The 24,078-nt window shown below is 42.6% G+C and overlaps 1 protein-coding gene across 4 annotated transcripts in view; it reads left to right on the top strand.

Moving 5' to 3' along the window:
* IFT88 (intraflagellar transport 88) overlaps window positions 1-24,078 on the top strand; it is a 142,042-nt gene that overhangs the window by 13,158 nt on the left and 104,806 nt on the right. For 3 of the 4 annotated variants that reach the window (XM_073613459.1, XM_073613457.1, XM_073613460.1), the window contains exons 4-10: window positions 1,052-1,108; window positions 3,584-3,637; window positions 11,351-11,414; window positions 11,508-11,565; window positions 20,565-20,655; window positions 20,737-20,841; window positions 22,935-23,037. In XM_073613459.1, coding sequence (XP_073469560.1) covers window positions 1,052-1,108; window positions 3,584-3,637; window positions 11,351-11,414; window positions 11,508-11,565; window positions 20,565-20,655; window positions 20,737-20,841; window positions 22,935-23,037 — 532 coding nt within the window. The remainder of the gene's footprint in view (window positions 1-1,051; window positions 1,109-3,583; window positions 3,638-11,350; window positions 11,415-11,507; window positions 11,566-20,564; window positions 20,656-20,736; window positions 20,842-22,934; window positions 23,038-24,078) is intronic. The other variant, XM_073613458.1, reaches the window with a different exon arrangement.

The following is a 24,078-nucleotide window of genomic DNA, read 5'->3' as shown; positions in this document are numbered from 1 at the left end:
ACTGGATTTGCAGGTTTCTCGCATCACACTAGTGTGAACCGGGCCTAAAATGTGACATGTTTATATTCCATATCCCTTTCTCTGTAGAGTTAGACTTTAAAGGATAAGTTCACCTTTGTAAAAAAATAAATAAATAAATGCACATTTTTTGCGGGTAAAAGAAAATGTGCATTTATTTATTTATTTTTTTAACTAGAAGCCTGCAAAGCAGGTGCTTTGCAGGGCTCTTGCAGACTGTCATTGTAATCTGTCTGCTCGTATGAACAGGCAGTTACACTGTGACAGGAAGACTCAGTGAACTACCTAGAGAGCCTAACCGCGCTCTAGTAGTTTATTGAGAACTACAAGTCGTCAGCCACAAAGGCGGTAGCTACTTGTAGGTGAACATGTTACATGTTACAACAGGTGAACTTATGCTTTAAAAACAGCTTTGCTTCTGTGGTATGGCAGGAGCAATGCCAGAGATGGTTGATACCAACTTGTAATAACCAGACTGTACCCAGTAAAAGGCTAAAAAATTGCTTTTGCCTACAAAACAAATTCAGACTTGATTGAGGCACATTAAAATGATCACTTCTCTTTTGACTCCTTACAATTTTAATTCTTTGGCAAAACAAGCCAGATTCCTGCAACCTGTAGCAGGTAATAATAATAAAACCATGTAATATGTTGAGACTGTATTACTAAATTTCTTTCTGGCTCTTTGAGCAATATAGCTTTAAAGTGGGTCTCTAGCCAAATCTTTCTTTAGTCTGGATTAATAAGGGAAGAGTCTAGGGAGTGTAGGAAAATCACTCCAAATGTTTTTTTTTTTTTTGGGAGGGTGCTTGCATTCTACTTTAATATATTATATTGTATGTACCTACAATATTTGTTCTACAGCTTAAATGTTCTGGCATAGTCCTTACAAAATGACTAAGCAAGGTCCAGAAATGGTCTTGGTTCATTTGTACTACTTACTGTTTTTATATGGGGCATTCTTGTTGGCTACTGTTCTGCATAAAATTGGTCTGTTGCCTTGAGTCACATAAGGTTCATTTGTCTCATACAGGATACAGCTAAAGTCCTAGGGACAGCTGCTGGCCGTCCTTTGATGACTGGATTTGGAGTAAGTAAAACTTCCCATTTACAATTTCTAGTATCAGATATCTTATTAATTCTTTCTTTAGCTGAATATTTCAATATTTCATATTACCAATATGCTGGCGTAAGCATTACTAATTCTAAACTAATCTGAATTTGTATTTTTATTTTGTCTGGAAAACATATTTAATTAAGGTGGTATTAAATCCAAAAACGTAATATATTGCAGCTTACAAATCCTTAACTATGGTGGATAGATTCGTTTTTAGTTTTTTGTTTTTTTTCCCCTTTAATTTCACTTCAAACTTCCTGTCTTAGAGCTGGTTCACATGCATGGGGCTGGTTTCAGTGCAATTTTTGAAAGGAGTCTGGTGCGGTTTGGTTCACTGGTTCAGGTGCGATTCAGGTTAATTTGTTCATAAACGACCTGGAGGCTGGGATAAATAGTTCAGTCTCTGTATTTGCGGACGATACTAAGCTAAGCAGGGCAATAACTTCTCCGCAGGATGTGGAAACCTTGCAAAAAAATCTGAACAAATGAATGGGGTGAGCAACTACATGGCAAATGAGGTTCAGTGTAGAAAAATGTAAAATAATGCATTTGGGTGGCAAAAATATGAATGCAATCTATACACTGGGGGGAGAACCTCTGAGGGAATCTAGGATGGAAAAGGACCTGGGGGTCCTAGTAGATGATAGGCTCAGCAATGGCATGCAATGCCAAGTTGCTGCTAACAAAGCAAACAAAGCAAACAGAATATTGGCATGCATTAAAAAAGGGATCAACTCCAGAGATAAAACGATAATTCTCCCGCTCTAAAAGACTCTGGTCCGGCCGCACCTGTAGTATGCTGTCCAGTTCTGGGCACCAGTCTGGAGGATATTAGTTATGAGGAAAGGTTGCGAGCACTGAACTTATTCTCTCTGGAGAAGAGACGCTTGAGAGGGGATATGATTTCAATATATACAAATACCGTACTGGTGACCCCACAATAGGGATAAAACTTTTTCGCAGAAGGGAGTTTAACAAGATTCGTGGTCACTCATTAAAATTAGAAGAAAAGAGGTTTAACCTTAAACTACGTAGAGGGTTCTTTACTGTAAGAGCGGCAAGGATGTGGAATTCCCTTCCACAGGTGGTGGTCTCAGCAGGGGTCATTGATAGTTTCAAGAAACTATTAGATAAGCACCTGAATGACCGCAACATACAGGGATATACAATGTAATACTGACATATAATCACACACATAGGTTGGACTTGATGGACTTGTGTCTTTTTTCAACCTCACCTACTATGTAACTATAGGTGCGAATTTTGTTAAGTGTATGACACTTGAAATTGCACCTGAATCGGACTGAAAACCGTACAGGACTCTTTTGAAAAACGAACTGTGGCCGCCCCTCAGATATGTGAATCGGCTCCGTAGAAAGTTTGGTTCACATTTAATGCGAATTGGATGCGGTTCAAATCGCATACAATTCTCATGTATGTAAACCAAGCCTTAAGCCTGGTACACACTATTCGTTTTTTTCCGTTCAACCCAACGGATTGAAGGAAAACAAACTGTCAGCTCCGGTTAGGAGCCGCTATATTAACCATGCAAAGTTAGTATAGTGATCTCCCCCGCCAAGCTATTGTGTTCTGACAGAGAGATGGCCCCCCGCCAGAACACTCCGATCAGCGCTTTCTGCCATGGGCTGAGAGCACTGATCGAGAGTCAGTCAGCTGCTGGTTTTCCAGCATGCACGTCCAACACAAGCTGGCCAAATGGTCGGCTTCTGTCGGACAGCCTTTTTTTTTTTTTTTTTGGACTAGGTTATTGTCTCTCGACATATGGCCCATGTGTACCCAGCTTTAGGGTGTCTCCACACAACTGGAGGAGCTACAGAGACACTTCTGGACAGCAGAATAATCAGTCTGGGGAGAGGATATTGTTACACTAGTAGATTTAGATGGACTACTAGACTAACAAATTAAAGCTGGACTCCAGTTAATACTTTATTAGCAGTTACAGAAACAGGGTTTTTTCCTTTAGGATAAAGGTTTTACATAAATGAATAAAGGCTGGCCTTTGTAAGCACCATAGACCCAGTGTTAAATTGTTTGTTTCAATCCTTTAACTGCAACTTTTGCTGGATTGCTTGGTCTGTTAAAGGACGTTGAATAACAGACTTATTGGCTGGATCACTAGGTGACTGTAAAGAGAAGTAATGCAGCCACCACATCTAAGGAATGTTAAACTGCATTTTTTTGGGTTTAAGATTGCTTTCATTTGAAGCCAATGCGAGGAATTCAGTAAAGCTGCTGTGCCACCTTTCTGGTCTTAATTGCCCTTGTTAATCATGCACTTAATTCAAAAAACATCTGCAATAGCTTTACTTCCCATGCATTAATTTTACATGAAAACACATGTAATACTTAATTGTTATTGAATTGACTTTTATATCATCAAAGCGTTAAAGATTGTTTAACTTATTGAAATGTCTGTGTTCTCCTCAGCCCAGAGCGAATCTGACTTCATTAACAGGAAGACCTATGACTGGAGCTGTGCTGGTATTGTGTGCTTAAGTTTTACGCAGTGAAAATTGGTGTAGAGAACAGTGTTCATTTTGATGTCAAATTTCGATTTAGTTTTAGTCATTGTCTTTTGACTAAAATGCCATTTTAGTTTTAGTCATCTGAATTGTTTTTTAGCTTTAGTCGACTAAAATCCCCAGTACATTATAGTAGACTAAAATTGAATGGGTTTAGTTAGATTGTAGTGTGTTCTTTAAGCCTTTCTCTAGAATTGCCAAACTCGTTATATACTCCTGGAGTAAAAATCTAATAACATGTTATTGTTTATAGTTTTAAAGCAGAGTTCCACTCAAAAGTGGAAGCTCTGCTTATCTGCTTCCCCTCCTTTCTCCGGTGCCACATTTTGCACCTTTCGAAGGGGGGATCGGGTACCTGTTTTTGACAGGTACCCATCCCCAATTCCGGGAGACCTTGCCGCAGGAAGCTCGGCCCCCCTCCTCCTTCCCCCTCCGCCAGGCCATTCAGAAAGTGCAGCGCGCTTGGCGCATGCACACTAGAGAACTGACTGTGAAGCTGATAGACTTAACTGCCGGTTTCCCTTACAAGGAATGGTGGCAGCAACATCCAAGAGCCGATGGACGGATCAGCTTGAGGTGCCGACATACCGGGCTCCCTGGACAGGTAAGTGTCCTAATATTAAAAGTCAGCAGCTACAGTATTTGTAGCTGCTGACTTTTAATTTTAGGAGGGGGGGGGGGGGGGGCTGGAGCTCTGCTTTAAGGTTTGAACATACACTAAAGACACAAATTTAGTCGTTGTGATATATAACATCTATAAATAAAACCATGTTTTATAAACAAACAAACACTTCTGTTTTTTAACAAACAGAAGTGCAACTTTAAAATATAAAAAAAAAAAACAAACTGTAAACTCTATTGGCTGGAATGCCATTGCACATATTGCCTGAATATATTACCAACATTTAAATATTAAGAAAAAAATATAAATATAAAATGTACCTCTTCCATACAAATTCAACTTAAGAACAAACTTACACAAACTCTCTTGTTTCTAACTCAGGGACTGCCTGTACATGTTTAAACTTGAATGTGCTATTATTATAGGCTGGGAATGGAATCACATTGCTGATTTAGAAAAGGGCAGCAGAGGGCACCAAGGAGATAGTGTGAATGAATGTAATATGTGGAACTGCAGAGGAAAGGGAAAGGATTCCATCTTTAAGCTGAAAAAAACAAAACAAACCCATCAGAGAGATAGCAAAAACATTAGGTGTGGCCAAATCAACTGTTTGGAACATCCTTAAAAAGAAAGAACGCACCGGTGAGCTCAGCAACACCAAAACACCCGGAAGAGCACGGAAAACAACTGTGGTGGATGACCGAAGAATTCTTTCCCTGGTGAAGAAAACACCCTTCACAACAGTTGGCCAGATCAAGAACACTCTCCAGGAGGCAGGTGTATGTGTGTCAAAGTCAACAATCAAGAGAAGACTTCACCATAGTGAATACAGAGGGTTCACCACAAGATGTAAACCATTGGTGAGCCTCAAAAACAGGAAGGCCAGGTTAGAGTTTGCCAAACAACATCTAAAAAAGGATTCACAGTTCTGGAACAACATCCTATGGGCAGATGAGACCAAGATCAACTTGTACTAGAGTGATGGGAAGAGAAGAGTATGGAGAAGGAAAGGAACTGCTCATGATCCAAAGCATACCACCTCATCAGTGAAGCATGGTGGTGGTAGTGTCATGGCGTGGGCATGTATGGCTGCCAATGGAACTGGTTCTCTTTTATTTATTAATGATTTGACTGCTGACAAAAGCAGCAGGATGAATTCTGAAGTGTTTCAGGCAATATTAGCTGCTCATATTCAGCAAAATGCTTCAGAACTCATTGGGCGGTGCTTCACAGTGCAGATGGAAATGATCCGAAGCATACTGCGAAAGCAACCAAACAGTTTTTTAAGGAAAAGAAGTGGAATGTTATGCAATAGCCAAGTCAATCACCTGACCTGAATCCGATTGAGCATGCATTTCACTTGCTGTAGACAAAACTGAAGCGAAAATGCCCCAAGAACAAGCAGGAACTGAAGACAGTTACAGTAGAGGCCTGGCAGAGCATCACCAGGGATGAAACCCAGCGTCTGGTGATGTCTATGTGTTCCAGACTTCAGGCTGTAACTCACTGCAAAAGATTTGCAACCAAGTATTAAAAAGTGAAAGTTTGATGGATGATTGTTAATCTGCCCCATTACTTTTGGTCCCTTAAAAAGTGGGAGGCACATATACAAACTGCTGTAATCCCTAGAATTGTGTCGATGTCCCAATATTTATGGACCTGACTGTAGGTAAAGTGTCACTTTGTGTAGGGAGCATTTAGTGTGCGGCAATGTGAACAGGCCCTGAAGTTTCCAGTGCCATTTGCTTCCCCTTTTGTAACCACCATAGCTGTATTTCAGAATTTGAAATTGAAGCCCCAAGGTATGAGACCCCCAGAGACATAAGAATCTGTTAGTATTTAAACAATTCAGAATACTTCAGTGCATCACAGCCAGCAACTACCATTTTTTTAGAAACAGTACAGATTTCCTTTAGGCCCCTTTAACACTGGGGCGGGAGGTACATCGGCGATAAAGCACTGCTATTATTAGCGACGCTTTACCGTCATTTTAGCAGCGCTATTTGGCCGTTAGCGGGGCGGTTTTACCCCCGCTAGCGGCCGAGAAAGGGTTAAAAACCACTGCAAAGCGCCTCTGCAGAGGCGCTTTGCCGGCGGTATAACCGCGCTGCCCCATTGATTTCAGTGGGCAGGAGCGGTGTATACACTGCTCTGAAGATGCTGCTAGCAGGACTTTTTTCCCGCCCTGCTAGCGCACCACTCCAGTGTGAAAGCCCTCAGGGCTTTCACACTGGAGACACAGCAGCGGCTGTTTCGGGTCGGTTTGCAGGCGCTATTTTTAGCGCAATAGAGCCTGCAAACCGCCCCAGTGTGAAAGGGGGTCTTAACCCTTTTGCTCTTGGGCCCTTCACATTTAAACTCAGGTGGCTAGATCATTTTTGCAATGTTTAATTTTTTTTTCCCCCCTTGACAGCTTTCAGAGTTTATGAAAGATCCCCCCCAACCGTACATTTTCTGAAGGCATAGGACTATTAAAAGAAAAACACTAGAATCATTAGTAAAAAATCAATACATTAAAATTATTATTAGTGGACACAAACACATACAATCTCATATACACAATCCTTCACCCACAGCTGATCCAGAGGAAGGCAAAAAATCCCAGCAAAGCATGCTCCAATTTGCTACAGCAGGGGAAAAATTCCTTCCTGATCCCCCGAGAGGCAATCGGATTTTCCCTGAATCAACTTTACCTATAAATGTTAGTACATTTTCACAGCTCTTTTTGTGAAGAAACCTTTCCGTATTTGGAGATGAAATCTCTTTTCCTCTAGACGTGCCCCTTGTCCTCTGTGATGACCTTAAAGTGAATAACTCAACACCAAGTTCACGATATGGACCATTTATGTATTTGTACATGTTGATCATATCCCCCCTTAATCTCCTCTTCTCAAGAGGGAATAAATTCAGTTCCTCTAATCCTTCCTCATAGCTGAGCTCCTCCATGCCTCCTGTCAGTTTGGTTGCCCTTCTCTGCACTTTCTCCAGTTCCCCGATATCCTTTTTGTGAACTGGTGCCCAAAACTAAACTGCATATTCCAGGTAAGGTCTTACTAATGGTTTGTGCAGGGGCAAAACAATATATGTCTCCTCTGGAGTCCATACCTCTCCTAATACAAGAAAGGACTTTGCTCGCTTTGGAAACCGCAGCTTGGCATTGCATGCTATTATTAACCACTTCAGCCCCGTAAGAATTTACCCCCTTCCTGACCAGGCCATGTTTTGCAATACAGCACTGCGTCGCTTTAACTGGCAATTGCGCGGTCATGTGATGCTGTACCCAAATTTATGTCCTTTTTTCCCCACAAATAGAGCTTTCTTTTGGTGGTGTTTGATCACCTCTGCATTTTTTATTTTTTGCGCTATAAACAAAAGAAGAGCGTCAATTTTGAAAGAAACACAATATTTTTTTACTCTTTGCTATAATAAATATCCCCAAATTTAAAAAAAAATAAATACATTTCTTCATCAGTTTAGTCCAATATGTATTCTTCTACATTTTTTTGGTAAAAAGAAATTGCAATAAGCGTATATTGATTGGTTTGCACAAAAGTTATAGCATCTACAAAATAGGGGCTAGATTTATGGTATTTTTATTTATTTTTTTTTTTTTTTACTAGTAATGGCAGTGATCAGCGATTTTTATCGGGATTGTGGCAGACAGATCAGACACTTTTGACACTTTTTTGGGACCATTGACATTTATACAGCAATCAAAGCTAAAAATAACCACTGATTACTGTGTAAATGTCACTGGCAGGGAGGGGGTTAACACTAGGGAGTGATCAAGGGGTTAATTGTGTTCCCTAGGTGTGTGTTCTAACTGTAGGGGGATGGGACTGACTGGGGGAGGAAACCGACCGTTGTCCCTGACAGAACGTGGATTTGTGTGTTTACACACACAAATCCCCGCTCGGGCTCTGTCAGGAGTGATCGCGGGTGCCCGGCGAACATCGCACCCGCCGGGCACGTGCATTGGCTCCCTAGTGACGTTTTGGCGCGAGCGCACCCCCTATATACCTTGAAGCACTCACTGTACATCTACAGCGCTTCGCGCAGGGGAGCCGTTCTGCAACCGTCAAACGACGGCGGGCGGGTGGTCGGTAAGCGGTTAAGCTTATGATCTACCAGAACCCCCAGATCCTTCTCCACTGTGGATTCCTCCAGTTGTACCCCCCCCCAGTATGTATGATGCATGCACATTCTTAGCCCCCAAGTGCATAACTTTACATTTATCAACATTAAACCTCATTTGCCACACAGTTGCCCAATTAAAGTGGTTGTAAACCCATTACAACCACTTTAACCTACAGGTAAGCCTAGATTAAGGCTTACCTGTAGGTGCAAGAAATATCTCCCAAATCTAAAAGGTTTAGAAGATATTTGTAGGAATAGCGGCACCGATGTCTACGGCGCATGCACTGTAGACATCGGGCGCAGGCGCACTGAGTGTGCCGTTCCTAACGGCGATCATGCCATTAGTGACGGCACCAGCGCACATGCGTGGGAGTGACATCATCGCGGCTCCGGCCAGTCACAGCGCCGAAACCGTGATACCCTGAAGTCACTCCGGGATAGATGGCAGCATCGGAGGAGGCGAACAAGGGCCGATGCGGGGGCTTCAATCTCAGGTAAGTAATTCATAATGAGCTAGTATGCTATGCATACTAGCTCATTATGCCTTTTCCTTGCAGGGTGTATTTTTTTTTTTTTTTTTTTAAGAGGCTTTACTTTCTCTTTAAACAGTGCATTGAGGTTGGCTTATAAATTGGAGACATCCTGTAAGAACGTTATTCCACTGCATAGCTTGATGTCATCTACAAAGACAGAAATTGTACTTTTAATTCCAGACCCAATATCATTTATAAAGATATTAAAAAGTAAGGGTCCTAACACTGAACCTTGGGGTACACCACTGATAACCTTAGACCATTCAGAGTAAGAATCAGAAACCACCATTCTCTGAATTCAGTTTTTTAGCCAGTTTTTTTATCCATTTACAAACTGATATTTCCAAGCCTGTAGACTTTACCTTATACATGAGCCGTGTGGGGAACTGTGTCAAACGCTTTTTCAAAATCCAAGTATACCATGTCCACAGCCACCCCTCTGTCCACGGTTTTTTTACTTACCTCCTCGTAAAAAGAAATCAGATGTGTTTAACAACTTTTGTCTTTCATGAATCCATGCTGTCTGTTGCTTAAAATATTTTTTCCAGCAAGAACGTGTCTATGTGGTCTTTTATTAAACTCTCCAGTATCTTCCCGACTATAGAAGTTAAACGAACAGGTCTATAGTTACTTGGTAAAAACTTTGATCACTTTTTAAATATGGGCACCACATTAGCCCTACGCCAGTCCAGTGGTACCATTCTAGTCATTAACGAGGCCCTAAAAATTAGATACAATGGCTTTGAAATGACAGAGCTCAATTCTTTTAGGATCTGTGGGTGGATATATTCTGTCAAAATATTAATAAATAACTAACATTTGTAACCATCTATTGTCTGAAAGCACATGACCTGTAGAATTAATTTAAAAAAAGCGCTACTGATTTTTTAGGCCGTGAGAGAAAAATGACAAATAACCAGTCAAAATGGGAGAAAGAAGTGTCTTGATGGGGAAGAGAACTGGTATCAAATCACTGTTTTTGTGAAAAATACAATAATATACTTATTAGCGTACACAAACACAACATACCTTACACAATTCCTGATAACTTCTTACTATGGCCCTGTTCGCATGTTTTTTTTTTTTTTTTTACAGCCTTATTGGGGGGGCTTTGGTGAAATCTCAGGGGTCCAACAGACCACTAATGTCTCTTTCTTTTCAGATAGAGAAAGGGACTGAGGACAGAAGTCCTCAATCTCTTTCTCTGCAGCCTCAGCTGCACTGCAGATGAGTTAATAGGAAGCCTCAGTACAGAGGCTTCTTATTTATTCAAAAACTAAAGCATAGTAAACGATCTTTACTTTGCCTCAATGGTGTGTGAACACAGGACTGTTCACTCACTGTGTTCATTCAGGAAAGGAAGGAGCTGACACAGATCTCCTGCCAGCTTATATTGTTGCAGGGGATGGGAGGAGAGGAAGCCAAGTATCACGCTATAGGGAAGTGGTGCTGGGGGACCGCTGGGGGGAGGGGTGGGGATATATTTGGAGATTTGATCCCCCTGTGGCTCTCTTGCAGCAAACTGAAGCAATCGGTGGGGAGAGGAGTAAAAGCTGGCAGTAGGGGAGCTACAGGGGGATAGGTGCTGCAAGGGGACAGCAGAGCGGTGGGTAATGTGGCACGGCAGGAAGCACAGATGATAAGGGAAGAGCGGTGGTGGGTCGGCTTTTACTATGCCCTGTGAGTGAGCACTGCTGTACACATATTTCACAGAGCCTGCCTTCTGAACCACAGAGGCGCTCTGAGTAGGTTTTCACATAAGCTTATATTGGATTGTCAAATATAACTATTGTTTATGTTGTTATTACAAGTGTATGCTGTGACCATAGATCTCCTTTGGACTTTTATCTTGGTGACAGGGATCTCCAGGACACATACAGAGGGTGAATGTCCCCAGCGGCCACATAGACAGCATTAAAACATGACTGTGGTTATTTTCTTTCCTACTCTATTCAAAACTAAAATAACAACATTTACTTTAAGCTGTCCATGATAATGGCTATCCTATAGTTTGGAACTCCCAAATGACCCGTTTACATCCCCCAGAGAGAAGAGTAGTAGTTTAAGTTTAAAGTGAGATGAATATAGAACTGAACAAAATATAACTAGCCCAACATTACATCAGTGTTCTAATAAGATGATTCCCATTCTATGCGCAGACCAGTTGTCTTATAGTTTGTGCAAGGCAGCCTACAAGGTGTAGGTTGATAAATAGCTCCTTTAATTCTTTTTTTCTCATTGTGTGGTGGAAACAGGAGTGTGTACTGCAGAAAGTGTGCTTCTTGGAGACAATGGTGTTATCTATATTTATGTTCTATGTATGTTACGACCATTGTTTTGGTGAATATTTTATATATATTTTTTCTTTTTTTTTTTTCAGGATAATGTGCCTCGGCCAATGACTTCTATTCAACCAGTTAATTACAAAAAGATACATTTGCCAAGTAACTATATATTATATGAATAATTATGGGTTCATACATGATAAATTGCTTTATGACTGAGCAGTCAGCCTTACTGTACATTTTCTACCTTTGACCCCCTAGGTCAGCCTAGAGGTCCAATTTCTCCACTGGTACCCAAGAATGAAGATACGTGAGTATATTTTCATTCTAGTAATTATAATGCCCTGTACACACGGTCGGATTTTCTGACGGAAAATGTGTGATAGGACCTTGTTGTCGGAAATTCCGACCGTGTGTGGGCTCCATCACACGTTTTCCATCTGAATTTCCGACACACAAAGTTTGAGAGCTTGCTATAAAATTTTCTGACAACAAAATCCGTTGTAGGAAATTCCGATCATGTGTACACAAATCCAATGCACAAAGTGCCACGCATGCTCAGAATAAATTAAGAGACGAAAGCTATTGGCTACTGCCCCGTTTTATAGTCCCGACGTACGTGTTTTACGCCACCGCGTTCAGAACGATCGGATTTTCCAACAACTTTGTGTGACCGTGTGTATGCAAGACAAGTTTGAGCCAACATCTGTCAGAAAAAATCCATGGATTTTGTTGTCGGAATGTCTGATCAATGTCCGACCGTTTGTACAGGGCATAAGGGGAGCTGTATGCATATAAAGCTGACCTAGCAGCATCAGATATATTTTTTCATGTTAAGTACAGCATGGTAAGTAAAGTTTAAGTGTAATGCTTACAGGTACTTATTACCTTTTACAGACTTAACAGTGCTCTCATGGAGAGTGTCTTCCTCTGCTTATCCTGGACTATGATGCTGGCTCAGATGATGCAGTCATATACTGTACATCCTGGTACCTATGCAGCTCCTGGCTGTGCTCAGAAATGTCTGACACTGATCTGCCCTTGTGGAAGGCTCTCATCTTGTGTCTTTGCCTAAGCAAAGCAATTTGACTGGAGATAAATGACTGCTTTTAATAAAAAAAGGTTTAGCTTTTTGGTAATGATAGGACTACTGTATTTTATAACACTTCAAGAATAAATGAATGCAGGATTATAAACTGCACTGAATAAAGCATCATTGGGTGCTCAGTAATGCTTGTGAACTGAGCTATCCTCAGATGGCTCAGTTCACATACACCGTTTACAGAGCCAATCCAAGCAACTCTGTACCTTGGGATAGATATGATTGGTCATATAGAGACACTCACAGATGTGAACAATGTAGTGTTTACATTTGTAAACCTGCCCCTTCCACTTACAACAAAGGAAGAGGAACAAACAGGAACTAATGAATGAATGACTCTGTGATCTGTATATTAATTCACCTCCCTTATCCACATTACCCCTTCAGCTTAACCCTCCCACTGTGTGTAACCTTGTGCATTAACCCCTTCAATGCCTCCCCCTCTGTGTATAGCCTGTATGCACTGTATCTACCATGTTTCCCCCGAAAATAAGACCTACCCCAATTTTCAAGGATGGCTGCAATATACTCTTTTTACAGCACCGCTAGGCGCTCACGTGACCCGCCGGAGCTCTTCTTCCCCGCTCTGAGCACTGCTGAGGGAGATGCCAAGATCGCCGCTGAGGTCAGCCCTCCTCCAAGCACTGCAGAGGGAGGGGCCGCTGACGTCAGCCGGGACGAGAGAAGAGCAGCTCCGACTGGTCACATGAGCGCCCAGAGGCGCTGTAAAAAAGGTATTTTCTACAATAATGTTACATAAAGCACACAGTAGACATTATATAATCCTTTTACAGCGTGGATTGCATGATTTTACAAGGACTTTAACTAGGGCTTATTTTCTGCAATGTTACATAAAGACACACTGGACATTATATAATCCATTTACAGAGCGGATGAAATCATTTTACAAGGACTTTAACTAGGGTTTATTCTTGGGGATTGCAGCTATGCTGACTCCGGATGTGACAGGGAGGGAGAGGGAGAGAGAAGACAGGGGACAAATAAGACATCCCCTGAAAATAAGCCCTAATGCATTTTTTTGTAGCCAAAATTAATATAAGACCCGGTCTTATTTTCAGGGAAACGCAGTAGTCAACCTTACCTAGCTCCATCAATACCAGCATGTTTTTTCATTTCCAAAAAATTGTGCCAAAAAAATTAGATCATATTGGGGTGTCTACTTTTCAAAAAGGGGTCATTTGTACTGTCCCAACATTTTTATTCTAAAGGATAAGTTCTCCCCGCACCTGCTGTCACAATTAGAAAATGGTGCAGTTTCCTGTGAATAAATACCTACAAGTACAGCCAGCCATTGCAGCTGATGTCTTGTAGTTCTCAATGAGCTGTGAGGGTGCTGGTGAGCCCTCTTGTAGTCCATTGATGTTCCTGTTCTCAGGTAACTGCCTGTCCGTATCAGAGGTATGGCCAGGCAGCCTGAGAATCTGTAGGAGCCTGAGATTGCATCCACAATCTGTCAATCACGATTGAAATGCTCTGCAGACTCCTTTAGAAAAAAACGTAATAAATGTAATTTTTTTTTTTTACCTGCACAAAAAGTGCGTTTATTTAAAAAAAAATTTCAATAGGTGAACTTATCCTTTAACCAAAAGTTAGGGAAACAGGTTTGTTTTCAAAAATGTTGGGTATTTGTTCCTTTTTATGCAGTAAAAACAAAACTTGGTTACTAAATACCATCAACAAAAAGCTCTATGTGTCTTGAAAGATGAGCTACAGAATGTCTTAGCTATCCAGTATTTACCAGCACAGATTATAACCAGCTTACCATACATTTTTGAGAAAACTGAAATTTACAGAACTAGATGTATATAGAAATAAATTCGTTTGCAGCTTCTAATATTTGTTTCATTTAAAAAAAAAAAGTCAGCACCGGTATGGCTTCTTTGTGCAGTAACCTTTTGACAATTGTAATTTTAGTTTTTCCTGAAATAGTAGAGATATGCATGAATGTGATCACACTTAAGTTTACCTAAAGGGAAAACTGTTTTTTTTTTTTAATCAAAAAGGTTTTTATTGCACGCATAAACATACAAAAAATTTTTTTTGTTTTTCTCCACACATAAAGCACATTACACTTTGCTCTTATCTTAGCTTTATCCATCATAAAATCCAAAAATACATTTTATCAACATTATCAAAAAGTGTAGCTCTCATTTTTGTAGTCTTTAGATATGCTATATCCTGAAATGGTCTACTGTCTGCGTCATACAACTACCTCCTAGCAAAGTTTTCGCTACATTGGAACTCACATCCTTCTTCCCATACATATTGCCCTGTCTAGCTAATTCTCCTGCCCAAGATATATCTATGTTCCTTTTAGCAACCTCATTTGCACCAGCTCCATGGGACTTATTCCTGGTACGTCGAGCCAAGCATCCCATAGTTTATCAAATTTACCAGGGATCCCCCTATGCTGGTATATGTATTTTTCCATGATAAGCGTCCTACCCATGTGTTGTATCCAAGCTGAAGTCTTTGGCGGAGCAGCTGATTTCCAGTTCATGAGGATTGTTTTCCTGGCTTGAAATAGAGCTCTGGAAAAGGCAATTCTCGTCCCCTCCTCCTCTATCACCCCCTCCAGAACTCCCAACAAGCAGCACCCAGGGTCTAAGGGAACGTTGGTCTGGAACACTTGGTTTAGTGTGGCCAAAACCTCCGTCCAATATCTGTGTAACTTTGGGCAACTCCATAAGAGGTGAATCAGGTCACTGCTGCAGAGTGGGTCAGGTATCTTGCCCATTTTGTATAGTTTCACTGGTGTGTAATGAACTCTTAGTAGTACATATAGTTGTGAAACCTTTTGTGCTACATTCAGTGAACAAATGTTAACTGCCTGTAAAGCCTCTTCCCATAGCTCCTCCCCAATGGGTCCTAAGTCCGCCTCCCACTGTGCCACTACCTTCATGGGATATCCATCTAGAAAGGACCTTAGTAGCATATTGTAGCATTGGGAAATTACACCTTTAGTGTCAGTCGTGTCTTGCAATATATGAAAAACTGGAGTGGTCGACTGAGTCCACTCCACTGCCTCTCCCTGAGCCTTGACTGCATGTGAGAGTTGTAAATAATAGAAGAACATGTTTGATGGTAAGGCATATTTAGACTGTAGTTCCCTAAAGGACATCAGAGCACCATTATGAAAAATATGTTTCAAATGAGTAATGCCCACCCTGCGCCACCGGAGTCCCTGTTGAATCTTAGCTAATTCTGCATACGAACTGTTATCCCATATTGGACTATATGTCGTGAACCCATTTACATCTTGTAGCTGTTTAGTTTTATTTCACACCTTTTGAAGGAGAGTGTACGTGGGCATAAGTTTGTTGCGTTTTTGAAATTTTTGCGCCTCTAATCCCTCGGGTATGGAATCTGCCCCTGTGCCAAGAAGCATAAGTCTAGCAGATGAACCCAACGGCAAGGGATCCATCGCTCCTATCAAGTGTTGCAGCTGTGCAGCAAGGTAATATACCCAAGGGTTGGGGAGGGCGAGGCCCCCCCCTCTTTTGGACGCTGCAGCTGCTCCAATCTAATCCGGGGGGATTTAGTGTGCCACAGTAACCGCCTGAACAGGGAGTTTACCACTCTGAAAATCTTCAGGGTGATAACCACCGGGGTGTTATGAAGCATGTAAAGGAGTTGTGGCATCAAAATCATCTTAATAAGATTCGTTTTACCTGCCAGTGACATTTTAAGTTTATTCCAAACCTTTATTTTATCTCTAAAACGAGTTAGCATGGGGTATATGTTCAACTTGAAAAATTCTATTGGTTTGGGGGAGACCATAATGCCCAGGTATTTGAAGGAGGTCACCATGGGGACTGGGCAAACCTGCCCTACACTCGCCTCATGAGCGCCGTCCTGAAGCATTAGTACTGATTTGGACCAGTTTATTGTGAGACCTGAAAAGTGGCCAAACTCTGTAATAAGGGACATTTTATTATTGAGGGATTCTTTCACGTCCTCCAAAAAGAGAAGCATGTCATCAGCATAAAGCCTCATTTTCTCCTGCATTTCACCGTAGCGGAATCCCTTTATTTGTGTGCAATTCCTAACCTGCGCCGCAAGAGGCTCTATGGCCAGAGCAAAGAGAAGGGGGGACAGGGGACATCCCTGCCTAGTCCCCCTGCCCAGCGCAAAGGCATGAGAAATCCTGTCTGACATGCGTATGGCGGCATGTGGTGTGTCGTACAGCAGTCTCACCCACCTGATAAATCTGGGGCCAAACCCAAATTTGGCCAGCACAGCCCACAGATACCGCCAGCCGTAGGCGTCTTAGATTTGTCGCAGTGGATGTTCACGGCATAAAGCCTGCCTGGTCTGGGTGGATAATGGACCTAATTATTTTGTTGACCCTCATGGCCATTACTTTGGCTAGTATTTTGACATCACTCTGCAAAAGCGATATGGGCCTGTACGAACTAGGATCCAATGGGTCTTTACCTGCTTTAAGTAGTAAAATTATATTGGCCCTCGTCATGGTAGTAGGTAACTTCCCCGATTTTAAATGAAGCATTAAAGACCTCAAGTAATTTGGGCAGTATCACTTCTCCATATTGGGTGTAGACCTCCATAGGGATCCCATCATCCCCCGGCGCCTTGCCCGTGGAGAAGGAGGCCGAAGCCTCACCCAGCTCCTCCAATGTGAATGGTGCCTCCAACTCCATGGATTCCTCCTGAGTCAGAGTCGGAAGGATCATTCCACCCATATACCTCTCCAGCTCATCATCACTGAAATTATCACATGAATCATAAAGTTTTGAATAAAAGGTAGCCAGTTCCTCCATTATTCGTTCAGGGTCATTGACCAAGTGTCCCTGGGAGCTGCGTAACGCTCCTATGGCTGGCGAAGATTGCTGAGATCTGGCAATCCTCGGCAGCATTCTATCTGTTTTTTCCCCCTCTTCATAGAATGCTTGTTTCGTAAAGAATCTTTTGCGTTCCGCGGTGGATGATCGCACCCGGTCCAAGGAAGCCTGGACCGAGATCCATACCTCCCTCGCAGTCTCTGATGGATCCAACACATAAGCCAGTTCAAGCCGTCTCACCTGGTCCCGCTGATGAGTCCCGCTTAACTGCAGCAATTTCGGCTATAAACGTACCCCTTAGGCATGCCTTAAAAGCATCCCAACGCAACATCAAATTGCTGTGCATATGGTTGTCTCTAAAGTAGTGTTCAATCTGTTTTACTACCCTTTCATGTGAAGTAAAAAGCTTCAGCCAAAGGGCGTTCAATTTCCACGGTGCCCTAGGTAGAGTTGCTAAAGGACGGGTTGACATTTGGGTGTTTGGCCCTCCAGACATCTGTCCAGCCCACCTCAAGCAGCAACCGGCTCAAAATAGTGCCCCTGTTCCCTGTTGGGGGCTGGGCCGGAGGATGCCTATCCAGTCTGGGGTCCAGGTAACTATTAAAGTCACCTATGATCAGCATGGGCGCATCAGGTTTATCACCCAAGTACGACAAGAGAAGTTGTAAAACCTCTCTAGAGAATGGAGGTGGAATGTAAACAAAAGCAATTATCATAGTTACTGTGAACAGTTTGCAATACAAAAATACGTATCTACCTAGAGGGTCTGTAATTGCATCTAATTCCTGGTAAGCCAAGGATTTGTGTACCAGCACACTCACCCCCCGCGAATACGCGGTGTGAGTGGAGTGGTAGGCCTTGCCCACCCAGGAATACCGTAAAAAATCAGTTGTGTCCTTCGTAAGGTGTGTCTCTTGAAGACCCACTATAGCAGAGTGGAACTTCTTCAAACAGGCAGTTATTGTGTGTTTCAGCGGGTCGAGAACACCACGGACGTTCCAAGTCACTATTGGAGTAGTGGCCATGATGGTTGTGGTGGGTTAATGCGTTCAGGATCCATATCGCCTGCCACCCCTGACCCAGGCACCCACAGGGCAACAAAGATGTCATGCATGCAAAGTTCCAGTATCTCGGCGTAGCTTGGCAGCGTAGTATGGCAATAACAGCTGTGGATAATAAAAATCAAAGTATAGCGTGGTTGTGCGGTGATCAAACAATTGAAGAACTGGTCAGAACTGATCTGTTGGGTGCAATCAGCATACCCACGTAAGGCATAGCCCTTCTTCTGCCCTCCAGCCTCACGCCAAGATATATTTAGAGAATTCGTGCCAACAGGGCACCAAGTAACCAGCCCTTTTAACATGGGCAAACTGTAAATTTGTAAATTTGTGACTCCTCGTGGGCTCGTCTTCCCCACCTCGACTCGAGCTTCAGGTTAATCCAGTGACAACTTACAAAGCTCTAGACAAGCGCTAGAATATGGGGAATGGTAAACTGTATTCCGCCATATAGCGATATGCAATTATTGAAGAAAGAACATAGGAAAAGCAGTCCGTCTATTACATACCGGACCTGACATGATGCCAGGGAAACTTCAATCTCCCCTGTCTGCTTCTCGGAGCCTCCTGAGATTTTGTTCATTTCGGTCCAGCCATGCAGATGCCTCCAGAGCCGATTCAAAGAAAGTGGATTGCCCCCTGGCCGTGATCCGTAGTTTAGCAGGGTACAGCATAGCATAGTTGATCTGAATTTTCTGCAGGCGTTTCTTCACGTCAGCAAACTTAGCCCTTTTGCGTTGTACCTCCGCTGAAAAATCAGGATAGAAGGAGATTTTTGTCCCATTATAGTGAACTGCTCCTCTCTCTCTTGCCAGTCCAAGTATAATCTCCCTGTCTTTATAATTCAAAAGCCTGGCCAACATAGATCTCGGTGGGTTGCCAGGGGGAAGAGGCCTAGGAGGTGTGCGGTGTGCTCGCTCCACTGCGAACAGCGACGTGAAGGCCTCTTTGCCAAATATGTCCTGAAGCCATGTTTCCACAAATGCCATGGGGTCCCGACACTCGACCCTCTCTGGGAGCCCGACGATATGGACATTGTTCTGTCTGAGACGGTTCTCAATATCATCTGTTTTGGCGTTAGCTTGTGCTGATTGTTGTAAAGCGAATCTGGTGTCTCTATTAAGGGGGGATAACAAATCTTCCACCTCCCTTATCCTGCCCTCCACCGCCGTGGTCCTCTCCCTGATTTTCTGGAAATCATGTCTCATCAGTGACAGTTTCAGTGAGGCCCCCAAGCTGCACCTTTAAACCCTCTACCGAAGCCGTGCATCGATGCACCGCACGCAGGATCTCAGTCAGTGTGGGCTGTTGTGTCTCATCTTGCGATGTCTCAAACAAATCAGGAGTGGGTACTGGGGAGCTCTCTAATGGCAGTGTATCAACCCTCCACAGGGGCGCCATTTGTTCCATTATGCCCAATATCTGTTAGCTGTGACTGTGAGGGGAACAAGTGCTGCGACTCCTGCATTTTCTGTGCGTAGTAGAGCATATCTTTAGTCTGCTCCGCTCCATGTTGTTTGGGAGGCTTGTGTGACTTACCGGTCCCCTCCTGCATTCTGTTGGCGCCTCGTGCTGTACGCTGAGGCTGAGGAATTCCGGCGCCATCTTGGCTCTCCATGGCCGCCACGGCCGCGGCTTCCTTTCCTCCCTTTCGGGTCATCAAGGGCTCCCACAGGCTCCGGTCGTCGTTCGGCAGCTGTCCGGGTGAGCCAGGTGAGTCCGCGGTGCAGGTTCCGGTTCGGATCTGTGGCGGGATCAGGATCGGTGAAGGATCACTAGCGGGAGCTTCGTGCAGTGCGACCGCTCACATGCCCGACCAGGCCACGCCCCCGGGAAAACTGTTTTGTTTAAAATATGGATAGAGTCCCAGTGAGAGTGGTCACCAGGACAAACCAAGAAAACTGTTTTAGTATAAGATACACGTAAATGCTCACTGGTAATAATCTCACTGGCGTGTTAATTAATTTTTAAAAGAGGGGGTTAAGGTAAAGATAGTAACAGATACCAGGGAATTATTTCCTGAGGCACCATGTATGTATGTATGTATGTACTGTATGTATTCTGCAACTGTTGAAAGTGAACAATAGAGCTGTGATGTTTAACAAACACAAGGGGGTGCTGTTTTGACATGCCTTTGCAATGAAGTACTTCTAGATTTCTGTTGCCTTCCCTTTAAGCATTCTGCTAATTCTTGCATTCTGCTAATTCTTGCATTGATCATTTGATAGCAAATTTTATACAGATGTAAATAAACATAGACATTTTTTTATCTATATTGTTGAGACTTTCTGCTTTACCAGATTATGAGTCTTCATATTTCTTTTAGACCAGAGGAAAAGATTAGACAATTAGAGAAACAAGTTAATGAATTAATCGAAGAAAGTTGTATTGCTAACAGCAATGGAGATTTAAAAACGGTGAGTTTATATTTATATTGCACTTTCCTATTCTGTCTGAGCTGTGTATAATATACTAATATTCTCCTTCTGCTTTATTAGGCCCTGGACAAAGCAAAGGAAGCTGGGAGAAAGGAGAGAGTTTTGGTCAGACAGAGAGAGCAGACACTGTCCCCGGAGAGTATTAACCTGGACTTGACATATTCAGTATGTACAGATAGATTGATCTTATATATAATAGATATGGTGTATGCATGAGGCTGCAAGGGTGCATGGAGCAACCAATCAGATTCCAGATGTCCATTTTCTAGTGCAAGTAAAAAGAACTTTAAGTCAGGACAGTAGACATCCATAAACCTACACGATATCAGAATGTGTCCTCTTATGTCATTTGTTTTAAAGGAAAAGTACAGCCAAAGTTTGTGCTGGACTCCTGTGACCCATTGTCAGAAGACCATATGGTCAGGATCCACCCAGGAGCCTGCACAAGCACCCAGATCAGCCTGTCAGCGATCCGCTGAGAGCCTCCACCAGCCGCCCTCACCCGCTCCACAGCCCAGCACTCCATTGTGCGCACGGGGGGGGGGGGGGGGGGGCAGGGGTAGAGCAGGCAGTGGTAACTGACAGTCACCAGCTCTTTGTTAATGAAGCACTGAGAACTGAGCGATCAACAGTATTTGATCACTCGGTTCTCAGCCTTAGAGCCAGTAGGGGACAGATACATCATCCGATCGATGCTGCATCTAACTAGTTAAAAAAATCCTTAACTTCTCTTTTAAGCTTTGTTATGAGTTCCATAAACTCCTGTATTTAATATGAAAGTAACTAGGGCTGAAACAACTAATCGACATAATCGATTATTTGTTGTCAACTATTTTCATAATTGATTAGTTGGTCAGCCAATTAGTTGGCCTACATACAGAATACATTATTTGTTTAAATACCGGAAAATACAGTGCAGCACACATACAGCTCAGTACACCATTCATACATGTCAGTATACACTGTGCAGCACACATACAGCTCAGTACACCATTCATACATATCAGTATACACAGTGCAGCACACATACAGCTCAGTACACCGTCCATACATAAATGTCTGAACTTGTGAATATGTGAGAAGCAATTCCTTGTGGGACATGTAGTCCTAGACAGGAGAAGGAAGTGAGTGATTCTAAAGGCAGAAGTTGTTTTTACCTTGCTATAGTTGCGCTTTTTACTATACTTTATGGCTTGCTATCGAGGCAAAAATTGTGATCTGAGTCTAATAATACAGTATGTACCAGATTCAACCTCTAATAGTATATACATCTCTCTGTTTGTTATTCAGAGTAGGTTAGATATTTTATTACCTAACGGATATAGCTGATTATTTATATTTACCACTGCATAGAGATATTCAAGAATAAATTGTCTTTTTTTTTTAAACTTTACATATTAAATTATACACCATACTTTTTTGAGGTTTTTATGTGATTATGCAAAACAATAATTGGCCAACTAATTGATTATTAAAGCGGGGTTCCACCCAAATTTTGAACAATATCTGTATGTATTCTCTTCCTTGCCTAGATGCTGACATGCCGTTTAAAAAAATTTAAATCACCGTAATTACCTTTTATTTTTCTATTCTTCTTTGCACTTCCTGGTTCTCCTCCCGTGGGAGTAGGCGTGTTTCTAGCCTCTCCCAGACTCCTGGGAGCTAGTCTCAGGCTTCCCAGGATGCCACTGAGCATGTGCGGGAACGAGCGGTGAATGCTGGGAGTACAGCATTCACCACATCCAGGAAATAAATGCTTGTGGGCTTCAAATGCCCACAATGAAGATGGAAACTGCCTGCAGTGAATAATATAAGTTATTCTTTCCGAGGAAATCTGACACAGGCGGACATATTACACACAATATGTGAGTATGTAATGCTGAGAAGAAAAGTTTGTGAATGAACTCAAAAAAAAAAAAAAATGATAGATAGGTGGACCCCCGCTTTAAAATAATCATTAGTTGCAGCCCTAAAAGTAACTCTTTACCGAGGACCAACCAATAGAAACTGAAAGCTGTAACTCACTTGCTAGAAACCACGCCTTAGAATTCTACTTCCTGTCTGCCACGGAGTAGTTATAGCTGACATGTGAATATGTGGAGGGTTACTGATAACCTTTGATAACTATCTATATTCCCCCTGCACACACTCACACATCTACCTAGGATGGCGTATGTCATCATAACTATCATAACTATCAAAACATTCTTCCTTACTTATAACTGCCGGTTAATTTATTGTTCTTAAATGTATAACAGGTGCTGTTAAACCTGGCCACCCAGTACTCCAACAACGAGATGTATACAGAAGCCTTGAATACGTATATAGTGATTGTGAAAAATAAAATGTTCAGCCATGCAGGTATGTGCCTTTTTATTAACTTTTTTTTTTTAACCACTTGCCTACTGGGCATTTATACCCTCTTCCTGCCCGGGCCAATTTTCAGCTTTCAGAGCTGTCGCACTTTAAAGGACAATTGGGCGGTCATGCAACACAAACATTTTTAGCATTTTCTTCACACAACTAGAGCTTTCTTTTGGTGGTATTTAATCACCACTGGGTTTTTTTTTTTGTTTTTTTGTTTTTCGTTTTTTTTTTTATAGTTTGTTATAAAATTTAGCAAACAGGTACATTTTCTCCTTCACTGATGTGAGCTGATGAGGCTGCACTGATGGGCACTGATAGGTGGCACTGATGAAGCGGCATTGATGAGGCGGCACTGATAAGGAGGCACTGATGGGCTCCGATAGGTGGCACTAATGAGCTTTGATAGGTAGCACTGATGGGCACTAAGAGGTGGCACTGAGAGGTGTCACTGATGGACACAGATAGGCAGTACTGACAGGGGACACTGATGGGCTCTGATTGGCAGCATTGATGGACACTGATTGGCGGCACTGATAGGTGGCACTGGTGTACACCGAGGCAGGGACCGATGTCCCTGTAACAGAAGCTGGTTGCCGTATTTCTGCTTCTCTCCTTACGCTGATTGTGAGGAGATAAAAAAATGATAACCTGCTTCTGTCTACTTCCGTGATCAGCTGTCATTGGCTGTCAGCCGATCACGTGGTAAAGGGCCCGCTGGGATTGGCCCTTTTCCCTGTTCTGTGATCACCTGAGTCAGGAGGACTCGGCTATCACGGTGCCTGCCGCCACTGCGCGATCACGGGGGGACATCGATTGATGCCCTTCTGGCACTGGAAGCCTGCGCTGTAGCAGTCATTTGGCTAAAGTGGGCGGTGGTTAAATAAACTGCAAATAAACTCTCCACTGGTGTCAGAATTACAAATTCCAAGGTGGGCAGAACAGTTCACATATACAGTCTTGTGAAATAGTACTGTATATCCCATGAAAATTGGTTACTTTTTTTCCCAATATTACGTTACATCTTCATTCCATTCG

The sequence above is a fragment of the Aquarana catesbeiana genome, linkage group LG02, assembly GCF_042186555.1.
Source record: "Aquarana catesbeiana isolate 2022-GZ linkage group LG02, ASM4218655v1, whole genome shotgun sequence".
NCBI lineage: Eukaryota > Metazoa > Chordata > Amphibia > Anura > Ranidae > Aquarana > Aquarana catesbeiana.
This window is presented reverse-complemented; position numbering and strand designations above follow the sequence as displayed.